Here is a 15,307-nt window from a genome sequence, read left to right as displayed (position 1 = left end):
TTGGGATTCTTAGAGGTTTGTAGGCATGAATGAGCATTATGGCATGTGGGATTCCCACAATGTCTCTGTTTAACTGCAGCTCACACAGCGTGTAGATGATCAAGAATGGAAGATTTCACCCCGACTGCAGATCTTCTAAGAACATAAGAAGAGTCCCGGTGGATCAGGTCGAAAGCCCATCTAGTCCAGCTTTCTATATCTCACAGTGGTCCACCAAATGCTTCAGGGAGCACATAAGACAATAGACACAACCTGTGTCCTGGTGCCCTCCCCTGCACCTGGCAATCAGAGGCAGCCTACCTCTAAAACCAGGAGTTTGCACATACCTACCATGACTTGTAACCCGCGGTGAACTTTTCCTCCAGAAATTTGTCCAATCCCCTCTTAAAGGCATCCAGGCAAGATGCCATCACTACTTCCTGTGGCAGGGAGTTCCACAGATTAATTACATACTGGGTAATGAAATATTTACCTTTTGCAGGTGGCAATTCTTGGGCATTTGAAATCAGTGGGATTTACTTCCAAATCAACCACATAGGCCCCCACTGCAGATATACTCTGATGTGCACCTATCACTGTACTTTCAAATAAATAGGGTTTGGACATGGCCTGCCCCCCCTTACCCAGGTTAAAGAACTCCTAAGTAGGCTAGGCCTTGCACGAAGTGCTGCAAGAGAGACTAGACAAGGGTCGTCAAGGCATCTTTGCACAGGCTTTGCACGCTGTTCGCACTGCTCAGATAGCTCCCCTCACTGCTCCAGGACTTGTGTTCTCCCTCCTGAAAGACTGGGATGCTGTGCACATTCACACAGAGGACATCACAGCCTGCTGTCTCGGAGAGCGGCTGCAGACCAGCGCCCTCGCGCGGCTGGTTGAGCGCAGCGCGGCTTCTTCAGAAGTCCCGGGAGCGAGGGAGGGATGGAAGGAACCAGCGCGAGGCGCCGGTTACCGCGGCGACGAAACAAACAGCAGCACCAAGGAGAGCGTAAGCGCGCGAGGGCGCGCGCCTTCCCGCAGCTGGGAGGCCGGGAGGAGGCGCCTTTGGGCTGCCCTCTTGCTCTTTCCGCCCGCAGGATGACAACGCCACAGGCAGGTGTGTGAGAGGGGCCTCCCTTCCCTCAGCAACCTGCTGATGCTGCTGACTGTAGTAACCAAAGAAATCTGGTACCCCACTGGGAGTGCCTCTGAGAATGTGCAGAGTTTTTTCCCCCCTTCAATGGGAAAACAAAGTTTACAACAATAAAGTTTGACTGCACATGTGCAGAGGTCTATGGGAGCAAGTCACTGTTAGTCTATGGTGTCTCTGAGCATGTGCAGAGTGCTGTTTGCTGAAGGGCAGCATTTGATTTCATTTCTTTTGGAAGCCATTCTTCTTACTTTGGGGAAATAAAACAGTGCAGTGCGGGGTTAAAGGGGAAGCAGTTTTGTGTAGTCAGAGTGAACTTTGTGTAGCCGGGCTTGTGATGGTGATTTGCAGCTCCACTTAATTGTGGCTTTTGGGAAGGGCAGAGTTCAGCCAGTTCAAAAGACCTGTTCTTGGATCGCACTGCTCAAGGAAGGGCTGTCATCCAGTTAAGGGACACTTAGTTCATTGTTTTGGTTTTAATTTATTAAATTAAATTAAATTAATTAAATCTACGTACATGACACATAGTCCAAAGCAAAAAGCCTTCTTTGTGTTTTTTGGGGTGGTTTGTACATGTGTTTCAGAAGTCACCATTTTAGATGTGGTATGTCCTGCAATGTGTCTGGAGCCATCTTTTAAGATAGTGCCACTGCCAAGCACCTGTAGTAAATATTTAAAAAAACAATATAGAAATATTTATTTATTTACTGCTTTTATATCCCGCCTTTCTCCCCAAAGGGGTGAATGTTAAAAAAATGTTTATCCAGTGAATCAAGACATATTTTTAATTATTCCAAAATTTTCAATCAGCCTAACTCAGTGTTTCTCAAACTGTGGGTCAGGACCCACTAGGTGGGTCGTGAGCCAATTTCAGGTTGGTCCCCATTCATTTCAGTATTTTATTTTTTAAATTATTAGACTTGATGCTCCCATGGTATGTGACTGCATTTGGGGAAATGTTACAGACCTGTACTTTTAACAAGCTACTATGTACAGGGGTATATTATTTTAACAATTATAGTAAATGGGACTTACTCCTGAGTAAGTGTGGGTAGGATTGCAGCCTAGGATAGTTAAAAAATTTTTCCTACTTGATGATGTAACTTCAGGTCATGACATCACTTCCGGTGAGTTCTGACAGCTTCTTATTTTCAAAAGTGACTCCCAGTGCTAAATGTGTGAGTACTACTGATCTAACTGATTCAATTGAACACCATAGCCTGATTCAAAATTAATGCTATCAAGGACTAAGATCCAGAGAATTAAGTTAAACACAGCCAACATCTCCTATTGATGTTGGAGTATATATTCTCACAGGATACCCTCTTTTTTTACTGCAAATCTTTCTCCTGTTCTTTTCTTTTCTTTTTTTTTAAATAAAGGACACTGTGCCTTTGCTGTATAAACTGAAGATTTGGGCTTCTTATCACATTATAGAATTGAGGGCCCAATCCTATCCAGTTTTCCAGCACGTGCAACTACAATGCAGCCCTGAGGTAAGGGAACAAATGTTCCCATATCTTGAGGAGGCCTCTGTGACTGACTCCACAGGATGAAGTGCATACCTCATTGGCATGGCTGCACCAGCACTAGAAAATTGGATAGGATTGGGCCCTAATTGCCTTACAGTACAAGCTTAGCATGTCTACTCACAGGTAAGTCCAATTGATTTCAAATGGACTTACTCGCAGGCTGCTGCTTTAGGCTGCAATCCTATTCACAGTTACCTGAAAGTAAATTCCATTGAACACAATGGGACTCCCTTCTGAGTAAACTTGTACAGGATTGCACTGTTAATGTCATTATGATATTAACATAGTGTTAATTTCTGTTATTAAGAATATTGATATACCGCTTTTCAATAGGAGTAGTCACAAAGCGGTTTCCATAGTAAAATAAATCAATAAACGGTTGTCGCTAATTGTGAATTGTCACTGTTACATTTTTAGACTTTTAATAGGGCAACCTTGTTTCATTTTCTCTTGGATGAAGTGACATGCAGTCCACCAAAGCTGATATTGAAATATATTTGTAGTCTTTACAGTGTTACAGGACTGTTGTTGTTTCATTTCCCAGTGATGTTGACATGTGGAACCATGCTCTGTGACTGCTCTTCCATACATTCAGATTGCATCTTGGGTGGAGTGAATCATGATGTGGACATGTTACTGCAAGACTGATTCAACACGCCAAATTCCATTGAAACAGTCATCTTGTGGTTAATTAATTACATTCTATACCAGAACTGTGTTGAGCTGTCTTGCATTAAATCCTCATACTTTAAATTGTGCATCTTCCCTCCACACATACACCCCTGAAATGAGTGCAGGGGTTGACTTGGTGTTCACACTTCAAATGTAAAATGATGTCGTAAATGCGCATACCAAGTTTCATGATGGTTTCTCAGTGTTTCATAGAAATATTGCACTACACTGTGTTTCACTTCTGTTCTCACCCCATGTAAATGGATACCAAGTTGAGCTGGAGGTGGAATATGAATCATGGACCTGAGTCCTGAACATGCACACCAGCTTTATTGCCAATATCTAAGTTTCATTATAGCAGTTACATTTTCACACTTTCTACCTTTGGGGAAAATTTTTAAAGAAAGCCCAGGGTACTAGAGAGTCTTCAGTCAGTTCACAACGGAGTGCTGGTACCCTACTGACCACACTGTTGCCTTAGGTAAATTGGAAGTGTACCACAGAACACACCCAACACTCTCCTGAGTCTTCACATTGCAGGGACAGTGTAGTGAGGGGCAAGCCATCTTTCCCAGATGTTTGTTCACTATTACTGCTCTTATCATTGAGTATTACTTTAAAGTCATGGGACCCCTGGGATCCCCAGTTTGAGAATTTTTGTAGTGCCGCCGCTGAAAATACTTATGAGGATCAAAGAGAGCCAGGATGGTGTGGTGGTTCTGGTGTTAGACTTGGAAGATCCAGGTTCAAATCCCTGCTCAGCCGTGAAGCTCCCTGGGTGACTTTGGGCCAGTCACTCTCTCTCAGCCTCACAGAGTTGTTGTGAGAACAACAACTCTGAAAAAACCATTCACACCTCTGAAACAACTCTGAAAAAACCATTAACACCACTCTGAGTTATTTGGAGGAAGGACAATACAAACATGTGAAAAACAAAAGTGTTGTTTTAACTTGAAATGTAGAATTTTGTCTTGCACATGCATACTGATTTTCATTCTGTTAGTTCAACGTTCAAAGGGAATGCTGTGTCACAAGAAAGCAAGCAGAAAATGTCAAACAAGCAAGTTAAACCACATCCTCACTTCACCTGAAGAACATAAGCATGGCCATGTGAAATTCCCTTTATTTAGATTGGCAGCCTCCTTTTTAATTTAAAAAAAATCAGTGTATCAGCTCCTTAATGTAATTATGGGTAATTTGTAGTTAATGATGATGGCACATAATTCACATATTTGGGGCCATTAAAAATTTACCCACCTACTGTTTTTGCTTCCTTTGCAGTTCCTTCCCCTGCTATTTACTCAAAAGAAAGGTAAGAAGACTTCTAAGATCACAATAATTTTTAGTGATTGTATGGTTAACGGACCAAATTCTTGAACCCTTGTCAAACCCTTGGTTGTATCTTCTTGACTTGCTTTTCCATAGAGTACCATTTGTATAACTGTTTATAATTTGTTGCGTTCTTACCACTTATTTACAAAATACTGTTTGCAGGATTTGACTTACAAATGGCTTTAATTTTCATGTGAGAAGGAGAACTCTAGGGTGATTAATACAAGAACTATGCAAAGGGCTAGAGGCATATATTCACCCCTTTTCTAGTGTCTGCCTTTTGACAACATCAAAGCAGGTACGTTAATGATGATATCAATTTTTTTCTTCACCAACAACATGCTCTTGGGTGTCAGTTGCAGGAGAATACTTGTGTGGTCCATTGCAGTAAAAGCAACAGTCTTGTGGCACTTTAAAGAGTAATACATTTATTGCTTGATTTATCAAATACTATTGCAGTGTGGCATATTGGCTAAAGTGTTGAATTAAGAGTAGGAGGATCTGGGTTTGAATTCCGGTTTAGCCGTCCAATACTGGATGACTTTGGGAGAGGCACTCTCAGCCTAATTCATCTCACAGAGTAGTTATGAGGATAAGGGGAGGGGACTGTGTTTGCTGCCCTGAGCTCCTTGGAGGAGGGAGGTGTTAAAAATGTAATTGTGATGTGAACTGTTGAAGTGTCACAGAACTCTTTCTTATCAAGATCATTGTTAGGTGTTAGGATGCCATACTGGTGGAATATACAAACAGCAGAAGTTTGGTGTATAGTATGCAAGATTACAAAGTACAAGTATAATCCTATACCTATCTACTCAGAAGTCAATCCCATAGTGTTCAATGGGGCTTACTCCTAGGAAAGTGTGCATAGCAGGGGTTCTCAAACTTCTTGGGAGTAAAACTCCTGAGATAAGTTCTTGTGGCAGAAGAGGGAATGTAGTGATGTGATCCCCAGGATTGCACCGCTGTCAGGGGCTTCCTTTTACTTACAGGAAGCTGCAGCAGGCTCTCAGGGATGCAGGAAGCCCTGTGGAAGCCTCTGCAGTGCTCCCCAAAGCATGTAGACTGTAAAAATAGCAATCATGAAGTGGGTTGTGGAAGTGAATTGTGATCATTCTATTTTCATTCTCCATGCTTTGGGGAACCCTGTGGAGACTTTCATGGGGCTCCCTGCACCCCTGGGCGTTTGCTGCAGGTTCTTGTAAGTAGAAGGAAGCCCCTGACACTCCCGACAGCAGTGTAATCCTGGGGATCACACTGCTACATTCCCCCCTCCCAGCCCCTTAAAGTGGTAAAGGCAGAGGGAATCAGGCTGGGGCGTCGTGACACCCCAGTTTGATTTCAGATTCAGGTTCAGGAACCTTTTATTAGCATAACATGAACATAAAAAACAATCCCTGAGAACCTCTGGCGTATAAAATTGCAGTGTGTAAATGATGTAGGGCCCAATTCTATCCAGTCTTCCAGTGTCAATGTAGCCCCATGACTGCCCCCCCATTACAGGATGCAGTGCACAGCTGCACCAGCGCTGGAGAGGTGGATAGGATTAAGCCCTTGGATGGATTTCATCAAAATGATGAATGGGCAGGTTCAGATGTTATGCGCTGATCTGCTTGTGCTCTCCTTAGAACTGCCTCAGGGCCTGACTGAGTTACTCCTCTTCATGTGAAAAGCATTCACTGCAGAAACTGCTGAGAATTCTGAGGATTCCCTCAAAGAGAGGCAGAGAAAGCTGCAGAGGGTTGCAGAGCCACTGTCTACCTTCCTCCATCTTTTATTTATTATCTGTGCTTATCTCACCTTGAGCTGCTGATTGTTCCTAGTGGCTCTGAAGGAGAGAGGCAGGAACAGTTCGATGTTAAGAAGGGATAAACATGAGTAAGTAACACAAGGAGGAAAGCAGCTATCTGATCTATAATCCCCTCTAGCTTTCTTTTGAGCACCAGAATTCTCAGAAATCCTTGTAGCTATTTATTGCATGATGAGTGTCAGGTAAAAAGATCCAGGAGAAGGCAGGCTAACCAAGGGGAGTAACTGCGCACATGCATTCCTTCCTGCTTACTGCTTTCCCTTTAATGAGCCAGCAGTTGAAGGGGGGGCTAGGGGGAGAACCTTGATAATTTTTAACCACTGCCACCATGCCAGGTTACAGAGACCAGGCAGAGGAGGGTCATCTGGGAAAACTCCCTTCCCAGGAGAGCACTGAACCCCAGGGGTTCTTATTGAAAATTAAACCCACATTAGCACCTTCAGGACAAAGGGACATGGCAATCCACTGAATGACCTGTAAAGGCAGGCAGAGAGTCAAAACTTAAGTAGTTTGTCAGAAGTCCAAAAAGAAAAGGAATTAAACAGAATGGGGGGGGGGGAAGGTAGAAAAAGTACAAACAGGCTGATTGAAACTGCCTGGCTCAACTAAATGGATACAGAGCAGAGCTTGATCACATGGATACAGTAACCCATCACACCCAGCAGATGGAGCTGGGATGCTACTCAAGTACAAAATCTACAAGCTTCATAACTAAACAGGGAAGTTGCCAAGCTTGCCTGGCATGAAGAAAGGCAACAGAAGCAAAAGAAAATTCCTTCACATGTCTGGCTAAGCTTATAGTCCCCAGCACTAGCTGCTTACAGTGTCCAAGGAATGCTTGGTCCTTGCGCTTACCGTAGAGTAAGCAAGTGCCTGCTGCACCCCAGGAGTGGAGCCTATTTGGCTTCTCTGTTCCGCCCCTCTTACCAACACAGTCAAGTTTGTTGCCCAATAATGAAGTCTTATTGTTATGCAGAATAGCTACCACAGACAGCAAGACAGACCCTGAATCCCCATCTACAAGGGGCTGGTGAGTAATGGAGTTTCAAACACAGGACAAAAGGACTTTTTCTTTTTTCTTTTTTGCCAGCAGCTTTTTAGGCTGCTGGACCTGCACAGGAACATTTGTGGGGCTAGAAATGTCCAAACATACAGAAAAATGGAGGGGGAAACAGGGCACTCATCACCATGAGTCCAAAGTGTAGTCGGGCTCTCAGAGTCTTTATTGTTATGAGAAACATCTTTATTCTTCCTTAGTTAGAATATTTATGTGCCGCAATTCAATAATAACAAAAAATTCTCAGAGCAGTTTCTATAGTGAAGGAATGAAAAGATGGTTCCTTGTCCCAAACGGACTCATAGCCTAGAACAGGGGTCTTCAAACTCTGGCCCGGGGGCAAGATGTGGCCTGCAGCAAGCCTCTTTCCGGCCCGCGGCCAACCTCTTTTCCCCTGAAAGCCTCTGGCCCACTCAACTGAATATAACCAGAACTGTGCTCTAATTGTGTCTCTAGGGTGTTCTGAGGGCCAGAGAGGTTAAATGAATGAGCCCATTCATTCATTTATTCACTCATTTAAGTTCCATCTCTAATTTATTTATTTATTTAAATTTTATATTTAAATGTTTTTTCGGCTCTCAACACCACGCCAGATATTTGATGTGGCCCTTTGGCCAAAAAGTTTGGAGACCCCTGGTCTAGAACAAAACAAAAGAGAGACACCAATAAATACAAACAGCTTCTGGGAGAGACGTTGTGCTGGAGGGGGGGAGAGAGCTACAGTGCTCTCATCCTGCTAAATATAAGAGAACCACCAGTTTAAATGGTTCCTCTTTGCCTAGTGAACCAAGAACTCTCTGTCTCTGAGAGTTCAGACTGCCAGTGCCCAATACTTCATATTTGGAGGAGTTTTAAACAATTTTTAGGAGTGGATTAAATTCAGCTTCTGGTTCTAAGAATGCATGAAGCAGCTTGGGCTGTAAGCGCATAGCCTTTAAAAAACAAAACCAAACTGGGTGGTTATAAGTCAGCTGTTTGGTTGAAAAGGGAAAGTGGAAGGGGTTAAATCAGCTTCTCACTCCTCCTGAGCAGAAAGATTCCAGCTTTTGGAGAGAAAAAAACCACTACAAGCAGTCCCAACAGTTGGATGAGGCCTGAAAATTATGTGTGCAGCATCCATTTATGCGAACAGCAATCCATTTACAAAGGTGTTTAGGAATCTGCTTCAGCATATGTTTCCCTTCTGCAATACTGAGGCATCTCTTATCACTGTTGGTTACTCAGATTAGATTTTTATTAGTGTTATTTTTAAAGATCATAGAAAGTTGCCTTATACTGAGTCAAACTGTTGGTCTATTTTGCGTGGTGTCCTCAACACAGACTGGCAGAAGATCTTCAGGGTTTTAGACAAAAAAATTTTCTCTGAAAACATCAAGGATTGAACCCAGGACCCCCTGCATGCAAAGCAGTTGCTCCACTACTGAGCCATGTCCCTTTACTGAGCCATGTCCCTTTGCATAATAGTTTGTTGTAAATGAGTTTTACAAGAAAAGCAATATATGACTATACAGTTCTGTATTACATAAATAAGTGTGTGAATCCTAGCAGCTTACAGGAATTCAGCTGAAGTAATTGCCAAGAACTCTGATACCCCTAAATGTATACAGAAGATCACAGAACTTGCCTGGTCTAAGATATGTGACCTCCTTCTGGCTTAACATATTTACATTTGCTCGCCAGAGTCCTGACCTCAGGACATGAATGCAAAAAATTATGCAGCCCACCCAGCATAATGCCTGAATTTTCCCAAAGCATTTTACTTTAAGAATGATTCTATTTGAGCTGAAACATTCTAATTAGCTCTGTTAATTAACCACAGGCATTTGCAAATCTGCTTGCAGGATCTGTGCACCAAACTTTAATATAGCCAATATAGTTATGCAAATTGTATTTTAAAAGTAACTTTAGTGTGCTCCACAGCATGTGAGCAACTTGTGAGAATCATGATATTGTTTCTCATTGTGCGGAAGTATTGGGAATCTGTATTGCTTCATACACTGGATAATAATAATAATAATAATAATAATACACTTGGTGACTAAATAGCCACCAGGTAGATGGGACTCGTCAGCCTGGGAAGGCAGCTCATCTGAGAGAAGGAAAACTCTGATCCCAAACCTCCACTGCCTTGTGGCTACATCCAGTTATGGAAAAGGCTTCAGGAGTCAACCTCGAGGCAAAATCCGGAGCCGGAGTCCCTGAGGCAGTTCATGGCTGAACACAGTCACGTTCTGGCAACTCCTGCGACGCCGCTGGAACCAACCGTATTGGCCTCTGCCTTTCCATTGGACCATTTCAGCGACGTGGAGAGGGGGGATTTGCTGCATGGGTAACAGCCTATCCTCCATACCTACTTTACCCAGGCTTCGCGCACTGGAGAGGACACTCTGTTCCAGAACCACCATTCAGAGCGTGACACCATAGTCTTCCGAGACTGAAGGATGCCAACAACTTCAACAACACTTGGCTCCATGAGTTATGGACATTCAAGTTAGAAGTGGCTGCACTGGTGCTTTTTGTGCTCAAGCTTCAGAGTGCTCTCCAAGCACAGGGGGTGACTGTGTCAATGCAGGCCACTGTGATTGACCAGCAGTGTGGAGTCACTGTACTGACCTGACCTGGCCTGACCTGACTGAGAAACATGACTAGGCAGCAATCCTGTACACACTTAACAAGGAGTAATTGCTACTGAACTCAACAGAACTTTCTGGACAGAATTCTGCACTGGACAGAATTGGCTTATTATTTTGGGTAGACATGCATAGGATTGCACAGAAGTCTAACTTACAGTATTGGGTCAATAGGGCAGTACTGTCTTCTCTCTGCACTTTCCAGTCAGAAATGTTGAGTTGGAGAACACTCACTCCAGCAGTTGTTATTTAACCAAAATGGAAGCTGCTGAAGGAGGAGGGGACGCAGAGAGATCTTTCCCTCTTTCCCAACCCCCACTCCTAGTGTCTGAGAAATCTGTTCTTCCCCTCTCATAGTACTGACTCTCATGTCTGTCCTCGTGATTTGAACTTGAAAAGGTGGCACTTGGCTTGTAAAAAGTGTCCTGCACCTGAACACGTCCTGACTCGAAGAAAAGGCCTAGGGCCCTAGGTGCAGAAGTGCTTCTCAATGAAGCCTTGACCTGGGAGCAGGTATTTTCACATGACAGAATGACTTTGGAGCTTAAGTGTAATTAGCTAAGTCCCTTATCTGGGCTTTTGCATCAAATGAATGTAATAATATGTCATCGCCTTACCAGTTTCCTGTTAATGCTCCCACAGGAGTTCAGTGGGAACTCTTGAAGAAAACTTAACCCTCAGGGCCACTTCACATATTAAACTGTGAGCCCTTTGTGGACAGGGAGCCATTTATTGTTTATTTGGTATGTAAACCACTTTGTGAACTACTTTTTACTGAAAAGTGATATATAAATATTCTTAATAGTGTCAGGCAACAGCAAATCTGAATTTTGCCAGGAAGTGTATATTTGAGGAGCCAAAGACAATCTCAGCTTCTTGACAAGTGTGCTACGTTTGATATACATGATGCAAACGTGTTTGTTGCAAGTGCACTTGACATGTTCAAAAACAGACATGTTCAGACATGTACTGAATACAAACAGAAAAAGAGAACACTGCATGTTTATTGGTTAGGTATGCATGTATAGTGTCCTGGATTATATCCAAGGCAAGTTAGTCATGACTGAGTCCTATTGAAATTAATGGACTTAAGTCAGTTACCCATTTCACTTGTCTCATTGATTTCAGTGGTGCTTGTCCTGACTAACTTTCTTTGAATACAACTCCTTAAGTATACACCTAACAATGTAACCTTTAAAGTGTCTCTCTGTTATCATGGGTGTTTCTCAAGCAGTAAAATTTTCACATCAGATTTACGGTTCATTTGCTGGGTCATAGTATAAGCAACATCTAAAGCAGCATAAACTGAAAATTCGGTGGTTTTAGCTTCATATGACTGTGTACTGATTTCACCATTTGCATAATATTTTAACAATGACCAATTTGTATGTACAGTGATTTAACCCAGAATCCAAAAGTTCCTGACATGTCTTACACGTAAGCTTTGGGGGAGGGCAATATGTCTGTAATCTATTGGATTTATTTTGCATTCCTGCACTGGACAGAATTGTCTTCTTTCCTGCTTCTTTCCTCCTTCTTTCCATTTCCTGGAATGTTCTCTTGCTGCTACATGTGCTTACACATAACCATAGAGGATTTACATAGTGCCCATTGAAGAAATGTCCCTGTGAAAGTGGATTGTACAAACATGCTTTCAGTCAAACCACAATGGCACTTTTAAGCATACTCAGATACTTTATAAAAATCTCATCTGGTTAAAAGTAATCAAAAATCCTATTCCACGTAAGTTCTGAAAATACAGGAAAAAGAAGAGAGAATGTGTTAAATAATTTTTTCTCTCTAGAAATCTATACACTTCCTAGTACTCATATTACTTGACCAGGTGCCTTGTCAGTATAAAAACTGATTTATATGTCTAATTTCCTTCCCCCGGCCTTTTAACTTATGCTGATGTACTATGCACGCTGATGTCAGTAAAAATAATAGTGAATAATGTATGATAATAACTTTCATTCCGTAGTGATGTGAGTGGCACATGATAATTTTGAGCTTCATACAAGTTTCAGGATCCTTCCTGGTATTTCACAACTGAATAGTCCTTAGTTTTTGCTCTGTTTGGAATATTTCTCATAGACCTGTTGATGTCCTGACCCGACTCCAGACATTTGCAATGGCACATCAGCATGCTATCCTCATCTTTGTATTCCTGCACTGATGAGCTCATGTCATTATTTATGAGATTGTGCTGGCCGCATCCAATCTACTTGTTTCCAAAAGCAGCAGTCTAAGAATTCTATTAGAATCGCTTAGAGGACAGAAATGAACATCCTGTGCTCAGTGTTTACCCATCTCTGTGTGTTTATATTTATCTTTCAAACTTTGAATCTTCCAGGCTCCAGGAACTAGCGAAACCGAAAAAAGAAAGAGATGTGTGGAACTTTTCTCGGTAAGATTGTGCAGAGTAGAAAAAGGTGTAATGCTTAAATTGGTATAAGCACTTCACATAGGTTATTTCAATTATCTCAATAGTTGTAACAGCCCTGCAAAGTAAGCTAATACTGTATTATTACCTCCGTGTTATACACAGGGGCCAGAGACTGAAGAAGAATGGCTTGCCTAAGGCCAGTCCATAGCAGATGCAGGATTTGAACTGAGGACAGCTCACCCTCTTAACCAATACTTTACAGTAGCATTCATTCAGATGTTACAGTCATTTTGCCAGTACTACAACATATTGATTTAGTAATTTAACAATTGCATATATCTCCTAACTCTGTTCCCTCACTACGCTGAAGGCAACCTTCATATGATTCCCAGGCAGTCTCCTACTCAAGTGTTAACCAGACCCAGACCTGCTTAGGTTCAACTAAGCTGTTACATCATGTGACTTCATGCCTGGCCCTGGGACCCAATATTTATAGCAGCACTTCCCAAACTTACCTGGCTTCTTGCAATGCTCCCTCATACTATAGACACAGCTCACAGCTCCTGGAAGTCTGGTGATGATATCACTTGACTCCCTGGTTGGGAGATCGCATGGGATGCTACAAACATCAGTAAGAAGCTCAGGGCAGGCGACATGGCCTTTCCAAGTGCACAAAAACTGGGCGCTGGAACTCTGCCCACTGAGCCGAGCCTCCTACCACCATTTGCAGCATCTTGTTATGGTTTGGTTGCCAGCCGGTAGGTGGACTACAACACCTCAGGGCATAGCAACACGGTTTGGGACCCTTGATTTATAGTATTATGGCTAGCCAGCAAATAATATATGAATTATAGATTATTTGAAAACTTTCTCAGTGGGATGGTTCAGACATTACTTTAGAGCAGGGGTGTCCAAAGTTTGTGGCAGGAGGGCCACATCATCTCTCTGACACTGTGTCGGGGGGGGGGGAAGAGGAAGAAAATAATTAATTTACATTTAAAATTTGAATAAATGTACATAAGTTTACATAAATGAATATATTAAAGATGAACTTATATGAATGAATGAAGGTCTTGCAGTAGCTCAAGGCCTATAAAAGGCCTTGCACAAAGTAAGGCTGGCCTTTCCCTCGCTGCCACTGCTGCATCACAGACGTGAAGCAGCAAGCAGTGGAGGGAGTCTTTGTCCCACAGCTCACACGAGTTGTCAAGCAGTCGCCCTCACGCTGAGAGCAGTTGCATCAGGCCAGTGTGGGGTCCAGCAAGTCTCCAGAGGGCCAGAGGCTCATTGGAGACTGGGGGTTCCCTGAGGGCCACATTGGGAGTTCTCAAGGGCCACAAGTGGCCCCAGGGCCGGGGTTTGGGCACCCCTGCTTTAGAGCAATGTTTCTCTGAGTGTGCTCTTAGGGGTCCTGGAGCTCCCTGAGACCCCTTCAGGAGTTCCACAAGCATACCATAAGCGGTTGTCATCTGCCCCGCACTGCACCACTCCATGCATGCACCGGCAGTCTGGGGCTCCCCGATACTCTGCACATGCACTGGAGGGGCTCTCTGAGACTCCTTTTAGGGAGTGGAAAGGGCTCTGGAGACTAAAACGTTTGAGAACTGCTGCTTTAGAGACATGAATGATTAGGAATAGCAAGTTCAAGTTTATTAGGTTGATCAGCACATAAGCCATACACCTATTAATCTAAAATCTTAAAACCAGAGTTTAAAACCACATAGAAACAGAATTATGTGTGTTATGTCACAACACACTCTTTGCAAAGACTACTTAACAATAATTTCAGTCTTAAAGAGTCCGAAAACATAGAAAATTTATGTATCAATTTCTTTAAGAATCGATCTCTCCCTGCTGTATATTTTGGGCATCGGAAAAAGATTTGCACCGGGCTTTCTAATTCAGTTAAGGGACAATCACAATAACGCTGCTCAGGAGGAATCCTTTGAAAACGACCTTTCATTTGTGCTGTTGGTAAAGCATTGCATTGTGCAATCATATAAGCACGCCTCAACTTGGGAACCATCAGTACATAAAAATAAATGGGTAAAGAAAATTTAGTGGGAAATTTAATTCCGAATTAAGAAGGGGAACATTTACGCTTAGCCTCACTTAGAAGGCAATCCCAATCTTGAATTAATAGCTTTTCAACAAGCAGCGAATGGCTTCTTCCACTGAATTTTTCTAGTGACTGTAGGCCCAGCTCACATACTTTCATATTAATGTTATTCCATTTTACCCAGCAGCGTTCTTGTGCTGCTAGTTTTATGAAAATAGGAAGATTTTCAGCAATTGTAAGTCTGTATTTAAATCCAATAACAGCTTTCCAAATCAAGGTTGAAATCTTTGGAAGTCCCAGTTCCAACCACATAACTTCAGAGGCTATGCACAGGGGTAGGGCTGAAAGCTTCCAAAAAAAGACTTGCTGGAGTCGCTCAGGCTGTTCTATTGGTCCCAAAAACCAGATCAGTGAGCCATATAACATATGTGGCAATACCATTGCTTTATATGCCTTTCTCTCATGGTTCAGGATGTGGACTCACCTCCCTGCATTACTACGCATGAACTGGAGGTTGTCCATGACTTTGTGTACCTTGGCTCAACGATCTCCGACACTCTTTCTCTCAATACCGAGCTAAACAGACGCATCGGTAAAGCAGCTACCACGTTTTCCAGACTCACAAAGAGAGTCTGGTCCAACAAGAAGCTGACGAAATATACCAAGATCCAGGTCTACAGAGCCTGTGTCCTGAGTACACTTCTGT

At 42.8% G+C, this 15,307-nt stretch overlaps 1 protein-coding gene across 2 annotated transcripts in view; it reads left to right on the top strand.

Moving 5' to 3' along the window:
• The first annotated feature begins 1,035 nt into the window (after positions 1-1,035).
• The window catches only part of SPMAP2L (sperm microtubule associated protein 2 like), a 39,415-nt gene continuing 25,143 nt past the window's right edge, over positions 1,036-15,307 (top strand). For both annotated transcript variants that reach the window (XM_066617491.1, XM_066617490.1), the window contains exons 1-3: positions 1,036-1,093; positions 4,612-4,642; positions 12,510-12,563. In XM_066617491.1, the coding sequence (XP_066473588.1) occupies positions 1,075-1,093; positions 4,612-4,642; positions 12,510-12,563 (104 nt within the window). In that variant the 5' untranslated portion in view covers positions 1,036-1,074. The remainder of the gene's footprint in view (positions 1,094-4,611; positions 4,643-12,509; positions 12,564-15,307) is intronic.

This window comes from Tiliqua scincoides, chromosome 2 (assembly GCF_035046505.1).
Source record: "Tiliqua scincoides isolate rTilSci1 chromosome 2, rTilSci1.hap2, whole genome shotgun sequence".
Classification (NCBI taxonomy): Eukaryota; Metazoa; Chordata; class Lepidosauria; order Squamata; family Scincidae; genus Tiliqua; species Tiliqua scincoides.
This window is presented reverse-complemented; position numbering and strand designations above follow the sequence as displayed.